Below are 27,589 nucleotides of genomic sequence, written 5' to 3'. Positions count from 1 at the left end.
TATGATGTTTGCAGATGACATTGTGATCTGTGGTGAGAGCAGGTAGAGGAAAATCTAGAGAGGTGGAGGTGTGCTCTGGAAAAAGGAGGAATGAAGGTTACCTGCAGCAAGACAGAATACATGTTGGTGAATGAGAGGGAACCAAGTGGAACAGTGGGGTTACAGGGAGCAGAGGTCAAGACGTGCAGGACTTTAGGTACTTAGGGTTCAGAGGTACGGGGAGTGTGGAAAAGACATGTAGAGATGTGTGTGAGCAGGATGGAAACGGGTGGAGAAAAGTGTCAGATGTGATGTGTGATAAAAGAGTCTCAGCGATATGGAAAGGACCAGTGATGATGTACGAATGAAGTGAGTTGGTGTGAGAGAAGAGGATACAGATGAGAGGGTTAAATGGAGGCAAATGATTAAAACAAAAAGGGAAAACAGCCACACAGACATTCAAAATTCAAAGAAAGTAGAAGCAGAATCACAGGAAGCAGCAAGAGAGGAGACAATAATATCCAGCACCCTTGATAGATGTTTACCTATTTCCTACCGCTTGGTGGCGGCAATGTGCCACGTCGTCATCAGCGAACCGCCATAACAAACAAAGAAGAAGAAGACAACGTCATTATGACGTAAGACGTAAACACGGCAGTGTAGCGTTCACGTGTTAGCATCAGAAGCTAAACATCGTCCGTTTGTGGATTTCATGACTAATTTTTATTTATGGTACCGACACTGAGCTGAGGAGAGGGAACACCTGGAGGGGGCTAACGGGGCAGCTAGCTAATGATTAACGACTGACAGGCTGCAGCTGTGACGGGGACATGTGCTCCAACTTCCCCACACCGAGCTACTCTCACGCTGGACGAGGAGACTTCAGAGACGTGTACGAGCCGGCGGAGGATTCCTTCCTTTTAATTGACGCTCTGGAGAAAGATGCTGAGAAACTGCAACGCATGAGGTCAGACACGTTTTCCTGAACACGTTTCCTCTTGTTTGACTAATTGTGATTTATTAATTTGCGCTTTTCTTGCCGTGTGCAGCCCGTGTGTGTGTCTGGAGGTTGGCAGCGGCTCTGGGGTGGTGTCTGCGTTTCTGGCATCAGTGGTTGGACCTTCAGCTCTTTACCTGTGAGTGACTGTCACATGTAAAAGAAACGATTTCACTTAGTGCAGAGTTGTTAACCTGCAGTGAATAAATACATGGGATCAAACCCCACTGTTCATACTGTCCTTACTTTTATTTATGTTCCTTTTCCAGCTGCACAGATGTGAATCCTGCAGCAGCTCAGTGCACAGCAAAGACAGCGAGCTGCAACGATGTTTTACTGCAGCCTGTCATCACAGATCTGGTAAGACTTCATTATTAAAATATTTCTATTAGGTTAAAAATAAACACAGAAGTCATTTACAGTGTCAAAAAGAGATTTTTAGTACGTAAAATATTCCTGCATCTGACCCTGATCCTCCAAAAGAAGAAGTTTTCCCTCACTAGGTGTTTAGTTAGGTTGAGATCTGGGGACAGTGAAGGCATCAGGTGGAGGTTTTATTTTAACTTGTCACCTGTCTGTAGATCTGAAGAGATCTGGTTTCTTTAGCTCGTCCTTGTTCTAATGCAGTTTACAGGAATCCACTGCTCCACCAATCAGAGTCGGGAGGGGGCAACAACCAAACACTGATACGGTTAATTAATAATAATACCTCATAACGTATTGGTTTTAATAATTTTATTCAGAATCTGCAAAGTAATTGATAACTTAAAAGTGAAGTATTTCCCTCTGAACTGTAGTGAAGTAAAAGTAACTAAACTGAAGTACTTGAAAAGAGTACACTCCACATTTATACTTAAATGTCGTTCTTACTACCTCTGCATGTTAGACCACACAAAGACACCGTCTCTGATCATCTGTGAGCAAAATTCATTATTAGACTCAAATGTTTAGACGTCAACATCTGAATCTGAAACCACATATTTAAGAACAACGTAAGGCTGGGATTGTACCAAGTAGCTTTTAATGGCCAAAACAAGTGGAAAACACTTAAATTTTTCCTTCTCCTCGAGGTGGAGGGCCTTCTACCCCAGCTGAGCGGGAAAGTCGACGTGCTCCTGTTCAACCCTCCCTATGTGGTGACTCCTTCAGAAGAGGTGGTTCATTGCTGCTCAGCGAGTGATCTGAAGTTCAGAGGTGTGAATTACATCATGTTTACTCGGTTTTCTGTTCTTCTTTTTGCTCAGGTTGGCAGTAGAGGCATAGAGGCTGCCTGGGCTGGTGGGAAACAAGGTCGAGAGGTGACAGACAGATTTCTGCCCAATGTGTCGCAGCTACTGTCGAGTAAAGGACTGTTCTACCTTGTTACCATAGCTGAGAATAATCCTGGTGAGTTTATTTTCTTTGAATTAAGTTTAAACAACAGTTTTAACTCTGTAAACAAGTTTAACATTTGTTTGTTCCTCACCAGAGGAGATCATCAGTTTACTGGGCAAACATGGCTTGAGGGGGGAGTCCTGCTTATCCACAAGAGCTGGAAACGAGAGACTGTCGGTCCTGCGCTTCCACAGGTGCCAATGTAAAAGCCCTGAAAAGGGAGATATTGATGAGAGCGACACACGACAACTTCTCCTCAGCTCATGTGTGTATTGAGTGAAGCATCAACTTAGCATCATATAACAAACATACAGAAATCCACAAATTATACAGCAACTGACCATGTTCCTGAACAATACATGACTTATGTGGCTAATACATACAACAATAACCAAATATTCACTCAGTAATACAATATTTCAACAGCTGAACTACAACATTTACATATAACACAGTGCTCGCCCAGCGGATACTAAAATGACGGCTTTACGGCGAGGTTAGCATACCGTTGCTAATATCGCTAGCATCCCGTAATTCGCTTCTTTACTTCAAAATACACGAATGCAAAACACCAAAAATATCCCATGTACACACATACATCTTCGGATAACACATACTTATATTAATATGAACAGTCAGTAGGGAGAACTTATACCTGAAAAGGGAGATATTGATGAGAGCGACACACGACAACTTCTCCTCAGCTCATGTTTGTATTGAGTGAAGGAGGAGAAGCGACGCGACCCGATGACCTCAGCCGCTCAACGCTCCCTCTGCTGGACTCTCTCTGTAACTACATTCTCCCTCAATCCAGTTTACTCCATTGTGGCACTGACACCAGCACAAGACACATCACAGTATACTGTGCTCTAGCTCTGACAACAACATTGTGAACACAAAACTACAAACAACACTATGATCAAATATGCACCAGCTAAGAACCGGCACTGACTCCACTGGATCCAATACAAAGCATGCAGGCCACGTTACTCTATCCGTCACATACTCCCCATCAAAAATAGATGTTGTCCTCAACATCATTAACCCTAACAGTCATCAAATATGGTAGAACATGTTCAAACAGGTTTGTTACAGGCTGGAACTCTTTTGTTACATTCTGTTCTTCCATTTTCAGTCCCATGTGGCAGGTGAATTTACAGACTGGAACTCTTTTAGTACATTCAGGTATTTCCTCGATCAAACACACTTGTCCAATGCGTATACATATGTGAGAATTGTTCAGAGTACATATACACATTTCCTAAATCAAGCACAGTCATTGTGATAAAGTCTCTTATCGTGCAATGTCCATAACAGCAGAACTTGGCTTTACTTTACGCCTCTGAGTGTGTGTGATGAGTGTGAAGTTGTAATGTCTACATAATAAACAAAACTTGGCTTTTGCTGTAAGTCCAGCAGTTTAAACTGTCCAAGGCAGGGTCATCCTACGTTCTATAGAGATACAGTTGTTGATCATAACATGGCTGTCCTGACTATACCCAAGCTGGAAGCCTTGTATAAAGGGGACGTGCAGCTAGTGTATAACAGGATGGTGTTCCCATTTTGTCGTATCTGAGGGTCTTTGGTGGCCTACGAAGTCTCTGCGGCCGCTGATACCTCATGTTCTTCTCTTCTTCCTGGCTGACATTTACCGTGGGGAGTGATTCTTGTCCCCCTTCAGTATCAGTTGAGTTTGTTCCCTGAACATTCCTGTGCTCCAAGGAGTTGTCATCATCCACCTCTTCCTGGGACGGTTCCACTGCAGGTGTACTGAGGTCAGGTGGGATCCCATCATGTGCAGTTGCAGGCATCTCTCCCACTGGTTCCAGATTCGGAACGATAGGTTGATGTGGCATCTCTATGCTGTAATAATCATCCTCATCCTCATCCTCGGAACTTTCGCTGGCTTTGTCGGTCTGGCTTGTCTTCCTTTTATTTGTTGTAGGCAGGCACACCTCAGTATCCAAAGGTAGGTGATCACATGGTAAAAGGAGGTTTCTGTGTAAAATTCTGGACTTTCCCTTCCCATGTTCAGGACGCAGCTCATAGATGGGGGCATTCTCTCCTACTTGTCGGACTACAGTATGAATGCTGTCCTCCCAGTGATTCCTTAGCTTTCCAGTTCCTCCTCGAGGAGTCATATTTCGCACCAACACACGGTCTCCCGGGTACAACACTGAACTCCTCACCTTTCCATCATAAATCCTCTTGTTTCTTTGGGCAGATTTTTGTGAATTCTCTCGAGCAACAGCATATGCTTCCTGCATTCCTTGTTTCCACCGTTCAACATAGTTACGCTGACTATAGCTCCCTGCTTCAATGGGTAAGTTAAACATCATATCAACAGGTAGCCTCGGTGAGCGGCCATACAGTAAGTAAAATGGGGAGAAACCTGTTACTTCTGTACGCGTGCAGTTATAGGCGAATGTGAGCTTATTCAAAGAGTCTTTCCAGTTCAGCTTGTCTCTCTCGGTGAGGGTCTTAAGCATCTGCATCAAAGTCCGATTAAAACGTTCTACTTGTCCATTTCCCTGCGGATGGTAAGGGGTTGTTCTTGATCCTGCCACGTTGCAGTACTTGCTCAGTTGTGAAAAGAGCTGATTTTCAAATTCACCTCCTTGATCATGATGAATGCGTGCTGGGAACCCAAATTTCATAGCATAATCATTGAATATTTTGTCAGCAACTGTTTTCCCAGATTTTGATGTTGTAGGGTACGCCTGTGCAAAGCGAGTGAAATGATCTACAATCACTAGTATATATTCATAACCACCTTTGCACCTATCGAGGTGGAGAAAATCCACTGACACAAGTTCGAATGGCTGTGTGGTGACAATATTTGTAAGAGGAGCCCTAGTCTCACGGCTTGGTTTCTTCTGCTTTAGACAAGCACAGGTCAGTACATACTGTTCAATTTCTCGCTGCATGTATGGCCAAAAGAAACGGTCTCTTATCAGTGATACTGTCCTGTCAGTACCTTGGTGTCCCATCTGCTCATGTAGCTCCTTTAAGACAGTGATCCTGTGTTGGTCGGGTAACACCAGTTGTTTTCTGTGGGCTGTCTTTCTCCACAAGACTCCGTTCTCATCTATCTCCAGCTTTTCCCATTCACGGACGAGACAAAGACTCTGAGGACTGAAGTTTTTCTGTTCTTTACGCAATGGCCTTACTCCTGACAATTTACTCTGCAGCACCGGCCCAATATGTGTGTCATTTTTCTGATCTTGTTGTAGTTGTACTGGTGTTATTGAGACAATGGTAGTGTCCGTGAAATCAAGCACACCATGGACAGAGATGGCCATTGACCATACGGCATTTGACTCTTGCTGTGCCTCTACAGCCTGTGCAGTCGCTCCCACTGCATCATAAGACATCTCCTCTGTGCACTCATTCATGAACTCCTCTACCTCTACTGGCATTCTAGACAGACTATCGGCATCAATGTTCTCTTTCCCAGGACGGTATTTAATAGTAAAGTTGAAATCCGCCAATTCAGCCACCCATCTGCTTCCTGTAGCATTCAACTTAGCAGTGGACAAAACATAAGTCAAGGGGTTGTTGTCGCTGTAAACTGTGAAAAAGGGGGCATAGTACAAATAGTCACGGAATCGTTCTGTAATTGCCCATTTGAGAGCGAGGAACTCTAATTTACCTGAATGGAAGTGATAGTTTTTTTCTGATGCTGACAGTGTTCGAGACCCATATGCAATTACACACATTCTCCCATTCTGTTTCTGATACAAAACTGCACCAAGCCCCTTGTTGGATGCGTCTGTGTGGAGAATGAATGGTTGGGAGAAATCTGGGAATGCCAAGACAGGGGGTTGAACCAGACAGTTTATCAGTTGTTCCAGGGTTTGTTGGTGTGAGTCTGTCCATTCAATTGGTGTGTGAGATGGCACCACTTTCGCATTTCCCTTAGTGTGCAACTTCCTCCCCTTGGGCTGTGAGATTGTTCCTTGGTCAGGTCCTTTTGTTAACTCATAGAGAGGGCTGGCGATGCGAGAAAAGTCCTTAATGTACTGGCGATAGTAGCTCAACAGTCCAAGAACCTGCCTCAACTCACCAATTGTTTTGGGGTTTTTGTCTTTCAAAACCCTTATGGCAGCTGTGTCAGCGGGATCCATTTTATTTCCTTCTGCTGATACTATTCTTCCCAGGTAGCGGATTTCTCTTTTGAATAATTCACATTTGCTAGGTTTTAATTTAATTCCACACTGTCTCAACCTTTGCAAGACTTTTCTTACATCATTGACGTGACTTTCAAATGTTTTGCTAAACACTAATGTGTCATCCAGATATGGGACACAAATTTTGTCTCTGAGACCTTCTAAACACTCCTCCATGCAGCGTTGGAAGGCTGCTGGAGCATTCATAAGCCCGAATGGGATTCTGGCCCATTCGTACAGTCCCCATGGTGTCACAAAAGCTGTTAGATGTTTGCTGTCTTTTGCCATGAATCCTTGGTGGTATGCCTTCCCTTGGTCTAACAGTGAAAACATGGTGTTTCCTCCGAGGCCATCCATGATATCCTGGACTCTGGGAATGGGTTGTCTGTCAGGGTGAGTTTTACGGTTGAGCTCTCTGTAATCTATGCATAGACGCAAAGAACCACATTTTTTTCTTACACAAACAACAGGTGATGCATAGGAAGAGTGGGATTTCTCTATCCATCCCTGCGTGATTAGGTCTCTCAGATAATCTTTCATTTCCTCATATAATGGCTTAGGGACTGACATGTAAGTCCGGACTACTGGCTCTGGATCTTTTAAGGAAATTTCCAACTGGAGGTTCTCAATACAACCTATATCATTGTCTGACCGAGAAAAAGAGCTTGACTCCTCCCTCAACATCTCACGTACTATTTTTCTCTGTTTCTCATGTAAGTGACTTAGATCAATCGGGGGGTCCCAAGGCTCTGTTCCATTCTCCTGATGTTCAGTGTGTTGGGTCTGAATGCTATTGATATCAGCAGGTGAGTGTGTTTCCCCAGCTAAACTAAACGGGTACACAGATGCAACTGATTGTACTGTACCAATAACTACCTTTCCTGTCAACATAATGTCATGGTCAGTGGGGTTTTGTACACTCAAAATAATGTTTGGCTGTGCCCCTTTCCTCACCTGCACCAACGTGTCACAGAACTCAAGTCCCTCTGGCCACTGGGGGTTGCTATCAGGCTCAAATATCATGGTGGTGTCTTCTTTAAAGGGCCTGGTACGAATCCTACATTCTACTTGGACAGCGCTGTGGCTGGCTATGTTCATCTGGTGGCAGGCTGTTCTTACCAAATACTCGCTTGTTCTTTCAACGTTCACTGCATTAATAAATGCCCTAGCCTTCCCTCTTTTAAGGTTGGGAAAAGCTGTTGTCACGGTTTTTATCAGTTTCTCTTGATCTACATCGTTCGTCTGCTTCTTCTGACAGTTAATAACAACACGTTCAATGACATTAAAACCAATAATAGGATGTGGCTGTTGACTGCCTCTCATTACCAACATAGGAACATGAAACTCTTTAGTGTCACCAGCTAGCCTAAAAGTCACTTCTATCCACCCCACATAGGGCATCTCTGTACCATTAGCTGCCTCCACCTGCAGGGGGTCATCTGAGTCGACTATCTCTGCTATATCTCTCAACTTAATGTCTGGGAAGTTATTAGCTTTCCACACCTGATCCACTGCAGACACTTGGGAGCCAGTGTCCCACAGTACTTGAGTTTTCTTCCCTTGTAAGTAGCAGTGGACAACACATTTTTTTCCTACAAGTTCAGTCACTGTACAATGTTCTTTTGTCACAATGTTTCTCTTTTTGTTGGTCATCGTCTTACATGACTGGGTTTGTTTCGTTCTCTTCTTAGGTTGTGTTAACAGTTTACAGTCCTTCCTATGTTCGGGCCAATGACTAACCTGACATTCCTTGGAACAATAGCATGTTGCTTTGCACACTGAACACTGTTGAAACACCTTACGTTCTTCAGTTCCTCCACAGCTGGTACACTTTTGGGACAGTCTGACTATTCCGGTCACTCCCTGTCCCTCGGGGGCAACCGTGTCTCGTTTAAAGGCGTCCCTCTTTCAGCATTAGGAAATCCTCTGTATCCCCTACAACCTGCACGAAAATGTTCACTACTTCCACATCTGAAGCAATGTTGGCAATATTCCTCTCCTCGCTGCTGGCATGCAAAACATTTTGGTCTTCCACGTGGCATTGGGTATCTCTGTGGTGCAAATCTCTGCTGAAACTGGGCAGTCCCTGTCACCCTTGGTCCACCCACAGCTTGGTATCCTGGAGGAGCTCCACCTGACTGGTGGAAAGCTGGGGGTCCTTGATCCCAGGCCATGAACTGGGGCCGAAAGTAGTGCTGATGGTGGGCTGCCTGATTGTCAATCTCCTTGCCAATAGGGGGATGAGGCTTAGGACCAGTCTCTGGTTGCTGAATGGACTCTCTAATTTGTGACACTTCTGCCTTAAGATCCTTTAACAGTACTATATCTGCTTTGATTTCTTTTAGGTCAGACAACACATCTGGGGTCAGCATAGTTATGGTTTGTTTGCTTGTGAGTTTCTTGTCTCCATTTAAGTCACTGGACTGAATTGCATGGACTGCAGGGTGCCGCTGTGGTGCAGTCTGCCTCTTTTTATCCTGCCTCTCTTTCTCATTCGCACATGCCATATTGAGCCTCTCTAAGAGCAACTCATCAGAGGTAGCTGGTTGCAGCAAGTAGGGCTGGAGATCAGTTTTTATGTTGTCATTTTGCAAGCCTGTGAGTATAGTGTGCATGAACATGCTCTGCACTAATGCAGGGTCATACTTTAGGCTAGATTCTGCTTCCTGTGATGCAAACAGTATTTTTTGCCTTAAATCCATGGCTCTGATTAAGAAGTTCTGTGGGGTCTCTTTGTTACCTTGGGCCTCTGTAGTTAACTGTTTGTATAGCTCAGTTGCACTACGTTCTTGATAATGTGAGCGGAGGATCCTTCTAAGAGTAGGCAGAGACAGATCACTTTTACCTTCTAGATAGCTGCGCAGCTGAAGTCCCGGTACAATAGCTCTGATGACAGCATCCACTATTTCTGACTCAGGGTACCCTTTGCTCAACCCATTCTCAATTTGGCGGGCCAGACTAGAGAATGTAAGTCTGTCCTTTTGTCCAGGCTCACCGATTTGGCCAGAGATTTTATAGTCTTTTCGCCATGATGGACTGCTAGCAGAAGATGGGGTTGTGCAAACTGGAATGGTTTGATTGCTGGTCATATACTCTCTGTTAGTGAGTTTGTGCATTTCCATTTCTTTCTGTTGCACCATAAATTTCAGCTGCTCTAATTCACTCTTCAATTTCTCCTGCTCATCCCTGTTTTTTGTGTTTTCTTGCATATTAGTTTTGTTAGGATCTTGCAAGGTTTTTATCATGTCCATTAGGCTCAACAGCTCTGACATGCCCTCATCCTCAAGTTCACTCAGTTCTTCTCGTTCAACATGTCTGATAATATATGAGACAAGGGCATTACAAGTTTTACCAGCTATCCTTGCTCTACTTGTTCCTGAAATTTCAAGAAAGTCACTTATCTGCATCAGCTGGTCTGCGGTTAATTGGAAAAGAGCTCCCTTAATCTCAAACTGCAGGTTCTCAATTTCTGGATCCATCTTGGCAGGAGAGCCACAACCAAATTCGTGGAAAGAAGGGTTTTGTCAGTTACCGTGGACTTTTGCTGCTCCCTGGTGAACACTATTCACCTCAGGATACACACTTTCCTTGGCTAGACTTTCACTCCAACTGCGGTTGTGCTTCCTACCACCTGGGTTAATTTTATGGGATGATCGATGTGGGAGTTCCCTCTATTGCAGGGTACCTGCCTCACTTCTCTCATCCCAGCGGTGCCTCCAAATGTAAAAGCCCTGAAAAGGGAGATATTGATGAGAGCGACACACGACAACTTCTCCTCAGCTCATGTGTGTATTGAGTGAAGCATCAACTTAGCATCATATAACAAACATACAGAAATCCACAAATTATACAGCAACTGACCATGTTCCTGAACAATACATGACTTATGTGGCTAATACATACAACAATAACCAAATATTCACTCAGTAATACAATATTTCAACAGCTGAACTACAACATTTACATATAACACAGTGCTCGCCCAGCGGATACTAAAATGACGGCTTTACGGCGAGGTTAGCATACCGTTGCTAATATCGCTAGCATCCCGTAATTCGCTTCTTTACTTCAAAATACACGAATGCAAAACACCAAAAATATCCCATGTACACACATACATCTTCGGATAACACATACTTATATTAATATGAACAGTCAGTAGGGAGAACTTATACCTGAAAAGGGAGATATTGATGAGAGCGACACACGGCAACTTCTCCTCAGCTCATGTGTGTATTGAGTGAAGGAGGAGAAGCGACGCGACCCGATGACCTCAGCCGCTCAACGCTCCCTCTGCTGGACTCTCTCTGTAACTACATTCTCCCTCAATCCAGTTTACTCCATTGTGGCACTGACACCAGCACAAGACACATCACAGTATACTGTGCTCTAGCTCTGACAACAACATTGTGAACACAAAACTACAAACAACACCATAATCAAATATGCACCAGCTAAGAACCGGCACTGACTCCACTGGATCCAATACAAAGCATGCAGGCCACGTTACTCCATCCGTCACACCAACAGACATGAAAACACACACATATCCTTCTTTCAAGTGATGTTGAATTTGCAAAGAACGATCAGGGTTTACATATTTGTCCTCATGCTGTTTTGGAATCTGCAAGAATATATTTACTGTAGAGAAAATTTTAATTCCATTGAATCTAGTGGTGAATTAAAGCATATTACAGAGCAAGAAAACAGCATTGGGTGTAAAACTTCCTATACACACATACTAAGATTAAACTGTTTCAGATATCAACTGTTTAAATTAGCTTCAAACATCACATGAATCATTCCACAAATGAGTTCTTTCATTCAGTCAGGCAGGTTTAATGATGACGTAACAACGTACTCCTACATCCAGACCTAATTCAGTTAAACAGCATTCAGTTCAGGTACAACTGGAATGTAATTAGTTTCAAATGTACTGCTTCTTTAACCAAGAAGCTGCATTTCACACACATACGTTTGACAAGCGTTGAGCCTCCCATGAAGAAATTTATCATGTCCACAAATGTCCTGATCTCTTGTTTTCTACTACACAGGCTGCATGTTAGCCTCTCATTTGACAACAGCAGTTTTAAGGGTTGTTGTGTTAGTAAACGGCAGTAATGGAAAGTTCTTTAACTCTGCGACTTCCACGTGATGCGTCCGTCCTCTCCGAGCCCGACTGTGCCGCTGGCCACAAGCTCCATAGCAGCAGGGAAGGCTCGGTGCTCTGCCTCTCTGATCCTGTCTGACAGACTCTCCTCTGTGTCGCTGCTCAGAACTGGAACTGCCTCCTGCACGATGATGGCTCCTGCATCCACCTCCTCCTAAACAGAAAACCAAAACAATGACTGTGTGGTCTGTGACTGTAAGAGGCATTTCAGGTATTTGCCTCTTGCTTTGATGGTGCCTGTTTACGTGTAGAGGAACCTGAGTACTGAGAAACCAATAGACCCATGTCACGCTTTAAACTGTTTGAAGAAACCTGATTTCCTGAGGTAGATTTCTCCGCCATGTAAATGTATAACTGGGTTTCTAATCTATTTCTGCAAGAGCACATGTGCATAACAGACTGCCAACGCTCATCACTCTCAGCTGAGAGGAGCAGCTGGATGAATGAGAGATCATTACGTGTCTGTCTGAAATCTAACGGAAACCAACACAAAGTTTCCAGGAGTCGTCTAAATCAGTCACTTATCAACAGATTTTTTTAAAAATTCAGACAGTTTGCGCTGTAAAAAGGAGCGCTGTCTGTCTGTGACACTCTCACACAGTTTCAATCTGAACCATGTTCCCACGATCAGCTCACAGCAAAGAGAGAGAGGAAAAAGTCAGATTACTCTTTTGCTGCATATATACTCTGATAGACTGCCCTCAGCTGTAGCTGCTGAGCAGCATTGTAGCAGTTAGTTAATTGAACAAGTCGGCTCTCAACACACACAGAGCTAAAGGCTGTGAAACAACTTAAGCTGACTGAGACGGTGCTGTTGATGGTGAATACAGCGGTGCCCGTGCTTCACGTGTTATGACTGACTGTCCACTATCCCAGCTGTGATCCCATCAACATGTGTTTCAGCCTCAGCAGGTTATAATTTAACTTCTTCTGCTCTGTGTCCATAGCCAGAGGGAGTTACCTACCCCATGACACAGGCTCCTCTCAGAATAAAAAAAAAAACCCCACCACCCACCTGTCATTGTTGAGGTGGAAAACACATCTAATGCAAAAGTAGTTCAGAAAAAAAAGCCACCATGACCTTTACAGGGCCCTGTAAAGCACCAAGTGCAAATGTTTTCACTATGTCATACTTACTGCTACAAAGTGGACCGTACAGCCAGAAACCCGCACCCCCGCCTGCAGGGCCTGCTTCTGGGCATTCACACCCTTGAATGAGGGCAGGAGGGACGGATGAATGTTGAGAAGTTTTCCTGTAATCAGACAAACGATCACTGTAAAGTTCCTGTCTGTGAATTATTTCAAATGTAATCACATTAGTCCAATCAACATTTTCTCACCGTTCCACTTCTTGACAAAAGTTCCTGTAAGGATCCTCATGAATCCAGCCAGACACACAAGCTCCACCCCAAACTCCTCCAGCACGCGATCGATGGTGCTGTCGAACTCTGCTCGGCTCCCGTACAGCTTGTGATCCACCACCTGTTTAGGGGTCAGAGAGAAACAAGTTCATCCACAGAAGTTAGCCTTTTATGTAGCATCCAGAGGTCAGAGGGTTGTTGTCCATTTGTCTGCTCTTCTTTAAAACATGGATGGAAGCTGTCGTTCATTCCTGTGACTCCTGATAACGGCAAATAAAACGACAAAGAGATCTAATGGTTTTACTTTCAGTACAGTGCTGCTGTGATGATGTCATTAAAATCTGTAGTAACATCTTCTCGTTTGTTTGTCCTCTAATGTGACCGACTCTGATAAATCTGGTATGTTTTTATTTGACATTTAGCAGAGCTGCAGTGTGAGCTTCTCTTTACTCCTGTGACATTTCTGTAATTTAAACCTTTGCACAAACTAAACCAGCTGTATGGAAAGTGGATCTGCTAATAATCAAATTTCACACAAGTACAGCTCTTCATGAAGAGGCGGCATTAACAGTCGGTTAAATACAGAAATGTTTCAGCATCGTCCTGACAGCATTTCTCAAACTCACACTAATCAAGTAGTTTGCAACCGACTGCCTTTTTGTTTCACTGCATCTGAGTAAATCATTGTTACTAACAGTATAATTACCCGCGTCTGGATGCCAGCCAGCGATGCCCTCTTCAGGCCCTGGACTCCAGGTCTGTTGGAGATGACCACCACAATCTCTGCTGAGCTGGACGGACGTTTGGCCTGTTCTATCAGGGCCTGTAAGTTGGTGCCTGGGTCAACAAATTATACGTTAAACACAGAACCTATTGATCCATATTTCAAAGCAATATATCCAAACTTTGGGAAATTATTTCTTTCTCGTTATATCTTAAAAACACACCTATCGCAGTGATATTGGGGTCACTGAACAACTTGTCCAACAGAGCTTCAGAGGTTACTTGTTCCTGTACTGTTCATTTAAACGAACTCGTGATACACTCTACCTGCAGTTCTTATTAGACATTAAAACACACCTGTGCCGGAGATGAGAACTGCAACTCTGGTCCTTTTGCCTGGCGTGCTGCTGTCACCATGGCAACCACCATTTTGTTCGAGCTCCAACTCCGCACTCGAGGCTGCTCCTGCATTCAGCAGTGTGTGTTTCAGGTTACGAACCACCACAGCTTCGGCACCTGCGTAAACAAAATGCCTGATTGAAAACCGTTTCTGACGTCTGTATTTCATTAGCGTGAACAGTTTCTTTGTCTCACCAGGCTGCTTGTGCGCTATTGAACCCACAATCCAAGCCTCCTCTTGGGCTCGAAGCTGGCGTAACACCCTCTGAGCATCCAGGGGGGCGACCACCAGTACTGCCCCCAGGCCGCAGTTGAATGTGCGGGCCATCTCCTCCTCACTCAGACCCCCCTCCTTGTGGAGCCAGGAAAATACCGGAGGGATGCTCCATCGAGAGGCATCTGAGCCGTGCATAAACACCAAGTTTAAATATTAACAAGAGAGCTGTGGCCTTAAATAACAACTGCAAAGTGACCTCTACATTTTCAAGTCAGTGAAAATGATCCCAGGGCTACAAGAATACGCAAGAAAAACTAAGTGGAGGGGAAGTGTGCTGAATATAAACAGGCTGTTTATTCATTCCAGTTAGACTGAAGGTCATGCATCTATGAAAATGTTTATACAAGCCACAGACGTTACTTCTATTTTTCTCATCACACTGTGAAACGGTTAAAGAATTTACATGTATTTCCAAAATGCAAATGCAGCTTCGTGTGGAGGTGAACCAACTCTCAGATTGTTGAGGTCAACATTTTTATACGCTCAGGATGCAAATGAAAATTTAGTCTCTCGTGTTCTTTCATCTCACCTAAATCAACTGCCAGCTGCGGGGGCAGCACGCGGGGGATGTTCTCCAGAAGCCCACCTCCTGTGATGTGAGCGTAAGCTTTGACAGCGCCACCGCGGATGATCGGCAGGAGCAGGCGACTGTAGATCTTTGTTGGTGCCAGCAAAACCTCCCCTGAACAGAATTGAAGAGTCACACTCAGGGGTTGAGGGTTAACAATTACTTCACAGATTAATCTGCTGATTATTTTTTTAAGGCTGTGGTACATGAAATGTAAAAAGAAAGACATCTGTCACGAAGCCCCAGATGATGTCCCCTGATTATCAATAACAAATATTTTAGTTAGTAAAATAAACAGAAAATCTAATTTGCTAATTAGCTCAAAACCAGAATGCCATTGGGTTTTTAATACAGGTATTATTATAAGAACATTTCTGCATAATAATGATTACATGTGCAATGCAATTCATACAAAATCAGTATTTTTCAGCCATGCTAGTGGCTCTGTGAGGCTGTATTCACTGGAGGCACACGGGCGCTTTGAGCTTAATCCCACTAACAGCTCGGTAACATTCTTACCATGACAACGCTAAGATGCTGGAATAATTATCTTACTTCAGCTTTTAAGCGAGTTCCCATTTTCCCACTAGCACTATACAAGAAGTAGAGCTGAGGCTTGTGTATCATTATGTTCGGTGTTGACCTGATAGGGGATCCTCAAAGCTACGACTGATTCAGTATCTATTCATCATTTCACTGTTATATTCCTCTCTTTCTCCCCATGTTTGAAATTCAGGGATAAATGCCTCCCCCCAGCTTTATAAACATTTGCAGTACCTCAGACAGAACCTTTGGGACCTGGAGCTGACTTACCCACAGTCTGTCCTGGTTTGCCAAAAGGAGCGGCACAGCTGTAGCTGAGGTTGGCCTTCTCCAGGACTTTGCGGACCAGGCTAAAGCCATTGCTGTGGACCCCAGAGGAGGCCACTCCGATCAGAAGGTCCCCTTCAGCGATGTCCCCGAGCCTGGGCAGTAACTCCCCACGCTCCACCGCACCAACACAGAACCCAGCAAGGTCATACTCCCCTGGGGCATAGACCCCCGGCATTTCTGCCGTCTCCCCACCTGGACATGGACACAAAGAGACACAGGATCAAGTCAAGATACAGTACTAGTACTAGTATTTAGGAATATTACATTTACATGATTTAAGACAGTGAACCATGAAGTTTTCTAAGTAGAAATATGATATTGGGATTTGCACCATGCCAGACAGATATTTATGTGTCCTCTCACCCAGTAGAGCACAGCCAGCCATCTCACAAGCTTTAGCAATGCCCCCAACCACCGAGGCAGCCACGTCCACGTCCAGCCTGCCGCAGGAGAAGTAGTCGAGGAAGAACAGCGGCTCGGCGCCCTGGGCCAGTACATCATTTACACACATGGCCACAAGGTCCTGACCCAGGCCAGCATGCTGCCTGCTCTCCTGAGCGATCTGATTATTTAAAAAGAAAAAAAAAGTTTTATCACAGCAAACTGAAATAAAATATAAACCAAATACACAGATTAAGGCTGAGAGAACTGCTGTGTGTGTACATTTCATTAGGAATTGACAATTAAAACATTTGTCTGAATTTTACAGTAAGATTTTTATTTCTTACTCTGAACTTCAGTAAAAAAGAATAAAAGTTCAAATCTCCAGACTCCACATCAACGAGCTGAACCGGCTTTAAAGTGTCCATTAAATAATCATGTATCTTTCACACTTTAAATTAATGAAATCTGTATCTAGGGTTTTAAGTAGCCACAGTGAGCCTTTAAGCCCGTCTCCAGATTAGTACATCTCCCCTGCTGCTCTATTATTTCTAAGCCAAATTTGGATCCAATTTTTAAATGGCTATTTCTTAGCCGATCTGGAAATTATGTGAGCCAATTTAGACTAAGTCAAGGTTTTAGGGCTTTCGTTAGACTAATTCCTACGACTGGTGCCACTTATTTGAACAATCTGACAACAAACGGCAGAAGAGACGTATGAAAAACAAGACTTGTGGTTCTTATATGTCCTTTAAAAGGCGTTGCGATTCCTACCTTGAGCTTGGTCCCCACTCCGTCCGTCCCAGATACGAGGATCGGATCAACAAATCCTGCAGCCTTCAGGTCAAACAGCCCTGCGAAGCCCCCGAGTTCTGCACTGCATCCTGAAAAAGAAGAAAAAAGCAATTACAGACTGGGTTACTTCTTCATCCATTATCATTTGAATGTGTTTGTATTAAGGTAGCTAAATGTATCTCAACTGACAAAGTCACAGAATTTATGAGTACAATTACCAAAGATGCAGCGATTTGTTTCCTAATGACAAAAAGGGACTCGGTGAAAAGACTCAACCAAGAAAACAAGTTATTGTTTCACAGCCTGATAAATCACAGAGATGTTAAATCAACAGTCAACAACACATCGCGGTGCTGGAAAATATAAACATCTCATCATTCTTTACATGTACAGAAATATGGTTTCCTGCACGGCCTTTAGTTTTTGTATGAGAAACAATTTACCAGCTCGAGCGGTTGCTTTGGCAAGAGGCTTGATCATGTCCACCAGCTTGTTACCAGCAGCAATGTCCACTCCGCTGTCCTTATAGGTCAGACCTCTGTCAGAGACACAGTGAAACAGTCACTCAACTGATGGGCTGTGACTTTTATTCCCAGTATAATATCGTGTCTACAGTTATACTGCTACTGCAGCAGGTTTCATGGAGCAGAACTGAAACACTGAAATCATTAGAGACTCACAAATTAGACCACACACACATTAAAAGGATGTTCAGGACGACAGCCAGTGACTTTTTTTTATTGAAATTCATTAGCAGAATAACAAACACAAAATAAAATGTGAAAAAAAGAAAGTTCACAACAACATGAAGGGAATGATTCAGCGTTTTATTGTGGCTTTGTGTGTGTTTTTAGTCTGTACCATTTTCACACACACCTGTGTTGGTTGAGGTGGGCGATGGCCCTGTGGCCGATATCGCGGCGGTACACGGCACCTGGAAAACCAACAGTCGCAACACCCTGATTGGCCGCCTGCAGAGCTGCCTCCAGGGACGATCTGACTGCAGTGATAGTCAGGACCCGACCGCCACTGGACACCACGCCTCCTTCCTTTAGACCCGTGCCAGCATGGAAAACCTGTAGCCCCGTTTCTTGAACCTGGGATAAACCTGAGGATGAAGATCCAGACCAGAGAAGGTTTTATGTGATGATGGATCCTATTAAAATACTTTGATATCATGACAATGACCAACTGTTCAGTTAAATACTGAAGCCACAGATACAGAAAACCAGCATTGTTATTATTACTGATACTATGAGGACGATTAAAGAAGGCCAACGTTTGACACTCGTCTGTCTCTCCTACCTGTGATCTCTACTCCCTTCTTGTAGGAACCAGGGTAACCAGCACTGGCCATAACCACTGTGACTGCAGAGCTGTCCTGGTGCCACAAGGGGGTGCTAGAGGCCAGTTTGCCATTCATGGTGTTCAAGATGACTTCATACAGGTCGCTCTTCAGCAGGGGCAGCAGCACCTGAAAAAAATAAAGACAGTAAAGAGCAACATTTAATGATAAATCTACATTCAGATGATCTGACGACAAACACCAGTCAGTGATACAAACCTGACATTCAGGGTCCCCGAAGCGACAGTTGAACTCCAGCACCTTCGGCCCCTGTTTTGTCAGCATCAGGCCTGCGTACAGCACACCTGGAAAAGTGCAGGAGGAATAAGACCGACGCTATGTGCAAACATAAAAACAGATGTGTGGGACTAATAAAAAAAAAAAAAAAAAAAAAAAGCACTTGCCTATGTAAGGAGCTCCCTCCTCTCTCATCCCATCCACAGTCTTCTGAAGAACCGTCTCTCTGATCTGCTGCAGCAGCTCCTGACTCACCTGCACAGGATCGAGAGACGGGGCCAAGTTATGAGCAGCTAATTAAAGATAACTGCACACAAGCGGACTGTACCAGGAAAAACTGGAGTGCCAGACTGAGACGAAGAGGAAATATTAATTAAATAATAATAGTAAAATATTACAAGTTAACTGTGTCCTTTACTGAGCAGTTAAAACATTAACTGAGGATATTAATCTCTGGGAGAATATGAGGTGGTAAAGCACAAGCTCACTGTTTAATGTCACCACAGTACCTGAGGGGTGGGGCAGTAGGCCCCCATGCCACCAGTGTTTGGACCCACGTCACCGTCCTGCAGCCGCTTGTGGTCTTGTGCTGGAGGCATCGGAGACACCGTGAAACCGTCACTGAAACAAAGACACTAAAAACGCAGAGGCAGAGAATCAACTTCCTGTCAATTTTCACGATGCTTTAAAAGGGAAAGTTTGTGCAGTGAACTACTTACAGACACCTCCTCTCCTTCGAGAAGCTCCTCAACCACCACGGTTTCCCCTGCAGCTCCAAACGCTCTGTCCTGTTGAAAAGAGTTTGAATGTTCAATAAACAAAAGCCAATTATGAGGCAGTTAAATCTGCACAAATCAAGAGAGATGTTGATCTAGGTGATGGTTTTCTGGGGATCATGCAGTTTTTCTACTTCAGTTAAGGTTTAGCTAAATACCGCTGGACACTTTCTCACTCAGATAAACGCTTCAAACCTTCATGATGTCCATCACAGCCTGACAAGCCTCATCCTGGTCTTTGGCCACAATGACTCCCTTCCCTGCTGCCAAACCGCTGGCTTTCACTACCAGTGCAGGAAAGTCAGCCCTGCAGACCCCAAACAACCAAACAACATGATTAATGTCAAATAACAATCAACATCTTTCACATATGAGCCTGGAACAGATGCTGCATTGCTGATAAAAATAAAAAAAGAAGAAATTTGTGGACCATTTAACATTTGCAGAGCACTCTGCTGTTTGGGAATAGGTTTGGGATCCATATGGATGTAAGATTATGGCAGCTGTTGTTCTGCCCATGACAGTTTATATGACCAAATAAATGACTTTCACTCTGTAGAACAGGTTTTTTTTCCCTGTTTGTCTGTAAAAATCAATTTATGTTTGATCAGTTTCTTTGGAGAGGGCTCTCATGTGAAAAAAAAATAACATCCTAGATCATTAACTCCTGAAACCATCTGAAAAGTCAAATTACATTTGTTATTAGGACACATTTTTATCTGTCTACTGGGCCAAACAAACAAAAACAACTTACTGGAAATTAAAACTGGTATAAATGTTGTTACAGCCTCTCCATACACAGGATGTATTCACTACATCATATTATACTGTGTGTCTCTACAGTACTGACGTGCGGATGTAGTTGCAGGCCTCCTGGGGGTCAGTGAAGGAGCCATATCGAGCCGTGGGGATGCTGTGACGCTCCATGAAGGCCTTGGAAAAGCTCTTGCTGGCCTCCAACTGAGCCGCTTTGGCAGAGGGTCCAAAACACAGCACCCCTGCAGCCGTCAGGTCGTCGACGATCCCTGAAGGAGGCGTTTAAAGAAAACGGAAGGACTCAACATGACATTCAGTAACGACAAAGAAAAAGCACGTCAGGGTTCTCCTACCTGCTGCTAACGGAACCTCAGGTCCAACCACAACCAGCCCCACGTGATGATCCTTACAGAACTGAGCCAGGATGGTGTGGTTACTTATCGACACCTCTGCAGAGAACGTGGGGAGAGAAGATAAAAAAAAAGCGCACTTAGACGTCATTTACACTTTAAAGCTGCCTGACACCATAATCATCGTCACTTATTTAACACATTCTGTCATTAATTCAGTCTGTGCATTGGTTAATTTTTATGAGAACACACTTTTCTTTACTCTAGATATGGATGTCGTACATTTAATGCAGCATTAACTGACACACAGTAAATAAACAAAAATAAATAATAAATAAACACTGAACCATTTCATAAGGAAAACCTGGTGCTGGTTGTAGCTTATCATTTATTTACATTAATCTTCCTCCAGGTTGAAGTTCTAGTCAAACTGAACTGAACTCAGTGTTTGTGTTTACCAGAGTTGCTGATCTTCCCACAGTTGGCAGTGCCGGCGTTACCCGGTGCCACCAGGACTTGCTGTATCTGCGGCGACTGGGCCAGTTTCCAGGCCAGCACATGCTCCCGTCCACCACTCCCAACCACCAGCACCCGCTCTGACATGGTACCTGAACAAAATAACAGATCCCAACATGTAGTACTGAACTCAGACCATTCAAACCTTCATGGTTTCTTCTACAGAACACAAAACGCTTCTCATCCGACTCTCAGCGTTCGTAAATTAACCATTTAATTGGATGCAAGGACTGACCTACAACAAAAGGAGTTTGCTAAGCTGTGAGGGACCGCTGACCTTTTCTGACGCCTGGGGTCTTATATTATCTTTAATGCCACACTAACAAGGATCCAATCAACTAGAACAAAAACACAAGACAATTAATCAACAATTAAATGGCATGGTCACCAAGCAAGGCCAAATCACCAGCTACTGAGAACAGGGGCCCATTTGCATAGAAGCACAAAGCCATAATCAGGTTGAAATACAGCGGACCACTGAATGGAGCATCGGTTTGGCAGGGCAGTCACTCTGCAGTGTCTCTCTCTCTCTGGCTCCGTTCATTTATCGAACGCAGTGACCGGATCACATTTTGGTTTCTCAAGCAAATGTATGTTCTGTTCAGTAAATATTATATTTGTTATGTGCACATGTAACATCTGTAATTACACTAAAGCTACAGCTCAACAGTGGAACGTTTCTTCCATGTACTGATGATGCTTTAGGCAGCTGAAATAACAAAATATAATTTAATTATTTACTATATTTGAAGGAATATCAGTCACTAGACAGAAGACAATGTCCCTCACACGTTTAGATCAATGTAAAGTGATAAAAACTTATATATTATAATTGCTTTTAGGGCTTTTTGTTATTTTCACCATTGTTAAGAAAAAAACATTCAATATATTTCTTACACAAAACTGTAACATAACACAAACTACTCCAACTTTTAGCACCAAACTTTTACACTTTAACAGGAAAACTCCAGAATAAAGGGCAAACCGTCCAGCTCAAACACTAAAGGGGTCAGAGTTTGAACCATCCCAGCCTGCACTGACCTGGACTCTGAGGATTGCCTGATTGTTTGATTTACTACAGCAAGGACTCAACATGCACATGCAGATACAAAAATGTGCATTGAGCGCAAATTGGGACAAGATAAAGTAGAAAGGAGTGAGTGTTGCACAGTGGTCACACATGACTCAATTAGTGAAATCACTGACTTTGAAAGGACTGTGTTCATGTGACTCATGTCAGAGCAAATTAAATGCATGGGTCAGTTGCATGTTTTTGCACTTTTTATGCAACATTCACTAGTTTAAAGTGACCTTATTCTACTTTTCACGTTTACAATACTAAACTCCAGTGAATCTTTCGAGCATATTAAAAAACCTGGAGATAAACGACTGAATCCAAACTCCATTCTTAACTTGTTGAGAGGTTTAAACAAACATTTGATCCACGTTATGCAACACAAACGTGGCTGCAGATGCATCAAAACACACGCTGCTGCTCTGCAGAACAAAATTATAGATCGATTATAGCATCGTTTTAGCATCTGATGCAACTTCTTCCAATATTTCAAAAACCTGAACTAATTAACTTGCACTTAACGTTTTCTGAGCAACATTAGCACAAAACCCACAGGTGAACCGAACAGTCCGCATGTTTTTAACTCACCTGTGCTGATCAGTGTGACTATGATGCAGGAAATAGCCGGAGCCCAGTTCGGCACCACTCTGGAGTCTCTGGTCTGGTCTCAGTCTGAGTCTGATCACTGTCCCTGGACACAAACTGTGTTATCACCCCACACACACCACGTGGATTCAATATATCACCGACATTACTGAAGCTACACAGCGACAAAGCTACACGAAGTTACCTCAAAGTGTTGAATAATAATAAAAAAGAATGAACAGTAAATCGATCCTTCGTTCGTGTTTCTGTTTCTGACCTTAATCTGTGCCGCAGGATAATGTTTGGTAAAGTTTTGGTAGAGTACTTCCTCGAGGTGTAACTGTCGAGTGCATCATGGGAGTTGTAGTTAGCTGCTGTAATTAGCAGCAACATCTGTTGTCAATCTAAATCTGATCTTAGGTACTGGAAAAAGACAACAGGTCTTATTTTTGTGTTGTGTTTTTGGAGGTAAGTAGATTTTACACAGTTTTAATGTTTTTATAATACATTTGTAAAATGTATGTAGAGTCAAGATAATCTAGACTAGAGCATCCGCTGCTGTTTATTCTGTTATTATTTGCAAAGGTACATTAAGTGTTTACACTATACTTCAAATTATTGTACTCGTAATAAAAATATTACTTACAAAATAAAGTATCACAACTGTTATGCTGAAACATCATCATCATTAATATAATAAAATTTCATTAATACATCTTATCAATTAGTAAATAGCATATCACTGTTGCTAAGAGCCCATTGTAAATAAGTTCGGTTCCCAACCTAGGGGTCGAGTACCACCAGAGGGTCATAAATCTGAGACGATTAATACTTCAAATGAAGAACAAAAACGTTTTTTGTACACATATTTTTAGAAATCATTCTCTAAGTTCTGCCAACTTGTCAAATATTCCAAACTTCTATTTAAATTAATTAAAAATCTGACACTCGCTGCTAACAAGACATCTGTTTTCGTGCAAGGGATCACACATTTAAACAGTTAATTGTCACACATGTATCTTGTGTGTGACAGACATTATGGTGTATTTAACAGATTAAAATGTCCAAGATAGGCAGTGATACCGCTGAGTGACATATGTTAGATAATTATTCAGAATTATAGAGTATTACATCTCAAATAACAACTTAAAACAGCTCAAGTGATGAGTTGGCCTTTCTAAAAGACAGATTTTTTATTCTACTGTACCATTACTGCAGTAACTCCATCAAAGCTAATGTGGCCTTTGAAGCAATCACAGGAGTTTAGCCTGCTGATATAAGCATCTGCACATAACTGCTCTGAAATATAAGCTGGAGCGCTGCCATTTACTGCTTTTGAAAGAAATCAATAAATCCTGAAAGTCAATCCTAGAGTTAACTGGAAGATGGCGTAAAGTGGCCAAATGGGGACTGATTGGATCTGCTTTGTTTTTAGTGCTAGTTAAAAGTCTGCATGCGGCGAGGTGTAGATGAGTTACACTGGAATCAAAGCAATAGAGAACACAGTCCGTAATCCAGACAGGCAGTCTTCTGTCCGTTTTTATGAACGGCCCTATCGTTATTTAAAAAACTATATTTACAAGAAACTCCTTACAGTGCACAAGAAAAACAGTCACTCTGCAAATGGAGCTTCACATGTGGAGCTTAGGGCAAGAGAGCAGATGCTGGCTTTCATCTAGTTTTGTTTGGTGTAAAGGTAGTGATCTGGTGAAGATAAGAAAACATAACACAAACAGAACTCATCAAGAAACACTTTTATAGCTTAAAATCTGATTTCATATCAGTGCCAGTACACAAAAGGGATTGTTTAAAGTTCATTATAATAGTGCTTACGAGACATTTGCTGTTTAATCACATGCTTGGCTGATAGTCACTGTGTAAACGGATGTACACTGATCCTAAACAATGGGATCAATAAACCTTTAACTGATTTATTCCTTGTATTACAATAAATACGTCAACAGTCCATTTATAACAAAGGAAGTTCAGGAGCTTTGAGAAGTTCTTGTCCTAACTCTGAGTGTCGCAGGGTGAACAGTGTAATGCCTGAACTATATGCTGCCGGGATTGTGATGTGTGTTAACTTAGGAACCTCTTGTTCCTGTTCCTCTTCTAGGACCATTTGTCTCACTTGGCCTGAAGAGAAGAGGAAAAAATGTGTAAAACATGGATGCATATAAGGTAACAAGTGCAGGAACAAAAGGAACAGACTTACCCTCAACATCTAGGGCTTTCCATCGGGGGTCAGACTGGTTCTCAGAGAAGCCGGACAGGCAGCAATCAGGTGTCAAACGCTGCAGGACGTCCTCTCGACGGATCAGCAGCACAGACTCGCTGCAGAGTCGCTGGTGCACTTCGTCCTCGCTTACTAGAGAGATTTTACCAAACAAATGACAACATGAGAGGACATGATTCTCCTGAAAGACAAAGCTGTTTCCCTCCCTTTACTCACCTACATCTAAGGGATTGGTCATGAAAACAGCATTAGTTGTGACGCCAAATATGAGCTGATGGTGCCAGGCGTCAGGCACCTCCTCTCCCTTTGGAACAGCCAGTTGCATGTTCATGGTTGCCACAGGAACAGCACCTCCTCTGATCCACCTTGCGAGCCAGGTGACGAGCTTTGCCCGGCGGCGAGGGTGGAAGTGGAAGAAGCGACCCATTACTCTCCCTTTACTGGCCTCCTCTGCTCCTTGGATGAGCTGAGAGTGAGTCGCACCTAAAGGGACATATTTTAGTTTTTTTTCACCACTTATGTGATCTTTATAGAAATGCAGCATCTGTTGATCACATCACAATTGTTATGTTTAATATCAATTAAAGTAAATGTGTTTCTTTTCCACTCTGAGCTTCGTGTGTGGGATGACAGCTTGAGCTAAGCGCCTGAAATGTCAAAGTAAAAACTGTGTAACAGAGCTGAAAAAGTCAATTACAGTCACTCCTCTGAGAGACATAAAACTCTTTGTCTAATTCAAGAGGGTACTTTTGAATTTGCCTGGTTGGCAGTGCAGCCAGCTGTCATGCTGGCAGGAAACTGCGCTTATGGGTTCAAGACGTTACTGAGCCTCATTCAGTGGGGAAGTTATTGTCCCTGCTAGCATCTGTGACACCTGAAATATTACTGCTGGTGGAGCTGAGTTAAGATATGCACCTATACAAAGTCGTCTTTTATGTATTAATATTTCATCACCTGAAATGTCACAGAACAGGAAGAGGCAGCCATGAGCTCCCGCCAAGTGTTTATAGTTTAATATCTCCCAATTTAGATTACATTAATGGTTTTTACGCACCATCTATAGACACATTACTTTCACCCAGTTAGTGCTGTAATAAAAAAGTTGCACAAAGAAAGTTTTACACTGGAAAACATCAGGATAACTTTAGTAAAGCTTTGAGTATCCTCTGAACTGACAGAGGAAGATCTGAGTGTTTTACATAAACCTCGACTCCCTTTATTGCTCCTCTTACTAACTGGAAAAAAACAATTATTATGCAGCTGTTGTCATCAATTAATTGTTTTAGTCATTTAGTCAAGTAAAACATTTATAAGTTTTACTAGTTCCAGCTTTTCAGGCGTGAGGATCTGATGCTTTTTTGTCATATAGGTTGGTAAAGTGAGGATTTGTAGACATGACCTTCTGCGATGGACGAGCATTAACAGGTTTTTATTGAGCCTAATAACAGTATGTTTTTATGGTGATGAACAAGTCCCTTTAATCTAAAAGCATTGCCTTTCTGTTATCCATATCTAAATGTTCAGTCTCATCCACACTGCTACAGTATCCTCCTTCGATTACCTAAATTTGATAGTACACAGCTCAGGACACCTTCAGCTAACCAGTGCATCAACCATACATGAGGAAATTCACCGGCTTCGCTCCGGGACAGCTGGTAGTCAGGCAGCGGTGACTCGTTCCTCCTCAGGCGTGTTTGGACACATCGGTCAGCTTCTTCTGGGGTCACATCAACACCGAGGGCCTTTAGCACGTCCACAACTGCTGTAGCTCCGCAGGCCGATGCTCCTATCTGCAGGGTCTGCCTCTCCAGAGCCTCCTGGATGGACCAAAGCATGGCTTCATCAGCAGCTCCAGCCTGGTTCTCCTCCTCCTCCTCCTCGTTGCCTCCATGGACCTCTTCACACACTGCTGCCATCCAAGAGCCTCAGCTAGGAAGACAGAGATTACTTTAAACTCCATGAATGTATATGTCTATGATATGAATGTATTGAGCAACAATAAAGCACCAAGATTATGTGCATTATATTTAGCACAACTGTTCAATTCAAATGAATTATCTGTAACTTGACAGTTTTATATAGAGTTAGCTTCATGTCATATCATTAAATATATCATCCATATCATTGTTCTACAAGACACTGATGCTCCTGCTCAATGACAACTACGCTACCAAACGTCTTTTTGTTTTTCTCATTTCAATAAACACTCAAATCCACTTTCATGACTGTCAGTGTGACGTTTTGACCGATTTTCTGTGTTTTCTCACCATCTCCCGAGGAAGCCGACGGCAATAATAATATGTCGTGCGCATGCGCAGACTACACGTGGTTTCATTTTCGGGGATTCCTTTATTAGTCGGATAGAGAAGACAGAGGATCACTAGCGCCCCCACTGGCCACACGTACCCATGACAGAAGACGCAAACGCGGCAGAAACCAAGTGGTTAGATCCTCATGTGTAAGAGTGACTCACTTTTCCACGAGAAGTTGTCAAATAATCTTATTATTTGTAGTTTTAGAGAATAAGAAAGTTTGATTTCTAACCAAACCAAGTGAGATCCCCAGATCTCCAGGAGCCTCCTTCCAGTATGGGGATGGAGGTTTGTGTCTCTCTGCAAAATACTATTAAAATAAAGTTCCCATCTAG

General features: G+C 43.1%; 4 protein-coding genes and 1 long non-coding RNA gene across 7 annotated transcripts; 2 read left to right on the top strand and 3 right to left on the bottom strand.

Moving 5' to 3' along the window:
• Positions 1-623: 623 nt before the first annotated feature.
• n6amt1 (N-6 adenine-specific DNA methyltransferase 1) lies at positions 624-11,769 on the top strand. The gene is made up of 8 exons (XM_026361475.1): positions 624-946; positions 1,029-1,115; positions 1,246-1,336; positions 2,047-2,130; positions 2,221-2,362; positions 2,445-2,548; positions 11,044-11,065; positions 11,671-11,769. Exons 1-7 carry the CDS (start codon positions 810-812, stop codon positions 11,053-11,055), a joined length of 657 nt encoding a protein of 218 aa, XP_026217260.1. The 5' UTR covers positions 624-809; the 3' UTR covers positions 11,056-11,065; positions 11,671-11,769.
• Positions 2,551-3,753, top strand: LOC113163126. Its single transcript, XR_003298873.2, has 2 exons — positions 2,551-3,434; positions 3,499-3,753. It is a non-coding gene; the product is annotated as an uncharacterized LOC113163126 (long non-coding RNA).
• On the bottom strand, positions 8,245-10,729 carry LOC117152945. The gene is made up of 2 exons (XM_033326302.1): positions 10,695-10,729; positions 8,245-10,250 (listed from the first exon to the last, which is right to left on the bottom strand). Exon 2 carries the CDS (start codon positions 9,996-9,998, stop codon positions 8,376-8,378), a length of 1,623 nt encoding a protein of 540 aa, XP_033182193.1. The 5' UTR covers positions 9,999-10,250; positions 10,695-10,729; the 3' UTR covers positions 8,245-8,375.
• gart (phosphoribosylglycinamide formyltransferase) lies at positions 11,335-22,812 on the bottom strand. Of its 2 annotated transcripts, XM_026361471.1 has the most exons (22): positions 22,710-22,812; positions 20,989-21,138; positions 20,534-20,629; positions 20,275-20,449; positions 19,620-19,731; positions 19,368-19,436; positions 19,158-19,283; positions 18,816-18,903; positions 18,631-18,716; positions 18,372-18,540; positions 17,943-18,174; positions 17,510-17,604; positions 17,046-17,155; positions 16,254-16,452; positions 15,831-16,082; positions 14,979-15,131; positions 14,368-14,571; positions 14,131-14,289; positions 13,757-13,887; positions 13,030-13,171; positions 12,827-12,942; positions 11,335-11,843 (listed from the first exon to the last, which is right to left on the bottom strand). In XM_026361471.1, the coding sequence occupies exons 2-22, from the start codon at positions 21,131-21,133 to the stop codon at positions 11,652-11,654; spliced, it is 3,051 nt and encodes a 1,016-aa protein (XP_026217256.1). In that variant the 5' UTR covers positions 21,134-21,138; positions 22,710-22,812; the 3' UTR covers positions 11,335-11,651. The 2 variants fall into 2 exon arrangements, with proteins under 2 accessions (XP_026217256.1, XP_026217255.1); XM_026361470.1 differs by having other exon boundaries at positions 14,131-14,571.
• On the bottom strand, positions 22,767-27,257 carry LOC113163123. Of its 2 annotated transcripts, none has more exons than XM_026361473.1 (6): positions 27,210-27,257; positions 26,504-26,871; positions 25,159-25,425; positions 24,922-25,074; positions 24,301-24,842; positions 22,767-22,812 (listed from the first exon to the last, which is right to left on the bottom strand). In XM_026361473.1, exons 2-5 carry the CDS (start codon positions 26,856-26,858, stop codon positions 24,676-24,678), a joined length of 942 nt encoding a protein of 313 aa, XP_026217258.1. In that variant the 5' UTR covers positions 26,859-26,871; positions 27,210-27,257; the 3' UTR covers positions 22,767-22,812; positions 24,301-24,675. The 2 variants fall into 2 exon arrangements, with proteins under 2 accessions (XP_026217258.1, XP_026217259.1); XM_026361474.1 differs by having other exon boundaries at positions 26,576-26,871.
• Positions 27,258-27,589: the final 332 nt, after the last annotated feature.

Source organism: Anabas testudineus, chromosome 2 (assembly GCF_900324465.2).
Source record: "Anabas testudineus chromosome 2, fAnaTes1.2, whole genome shotgun sequence".
Taxonomy (NCBI): Eukaryota; Metazoa; Chordata; class Actinopteri; order Anabantiformes; family Anabantidae; genus Anabas; species Anabas testudineus.
Note: the sequence above shows the minus strand (reverse complement) of the source record. Positions and strands in the feature narration are given on the sequence as shown.

Bases quoted from the DNA above. Each gene is read 5' to 3' on its own strand.
- LOC113163123 (XM_026361473.1), bottom strand. From the start codon at position 26,858: ATGGCAGCAGTGTGTGAAGAGGTCCATGGAGGCAACGAGGAGGAGGAG. The intron at 25,426-26,503 runs GTAATCGAAGGA...ATGTCCCTTTAG, and splicing joins CTGTGTACTATCAAATTTAG to GTGCGACTCACTCTCAGCTC. The intron at 24,843-24,921 runs GTAAGTCTGTTC...TCTTCTCTTCAG, and splicing joins GAAAGCCCTAGATGTTGAGG to GCCAAGTGAGACAAATGGTC.
- gart (XM_026361470.1), bottom strand. From the start codon at position 21,133: ATGTCAGAGCGGGTGCTGGTGGTTGGGAGTGGTGGACGGGAGCATGTG. The intron at 19,284-19,367 runs GTAAGTAGTTCA...CTGCGTTTTTAG, and splicing joins TCGAAGGAGAGGAGGTGTCT to TGTCTTTGTTTCAGTGACGG. The intron at 18,904-19,157 runs GTACTGTGGTGA...GATCCTGTGCAG, and splicing joins CCTACTGCCCCACCCCTCAG to GTGAGTCAGGAGCTGCTGCA.
- n6amt1 (XM_026361475.1), top strand. From the start codon at position 810: ATGTGCTCCAACTTCCCCACACCGAGCTACTCTCACGCTGGACGAGGA. The intron at 947-1,028 runs GTCAGACACGTT...TGCCGTGTGCAG, and splicing joins GAGAAACTGCAACGCATGAG to CCCGTGTGTGTGTCTGGAGG. The intron at 2,363-2,444 runs GTGAGTTTATTT...GTTCCTCACCAG, and splicing joins CATAGCTGAGAATAATCCTG to AGGAGATCATCAGTTTACTG.
- LOC117152945 (XM_033326302.1), bottom strand. From the start codon at position 9,998: ATGGATCCAGAAATTGAGAACCTGCAGTTTGAGATTAAGGGAGCTCTT.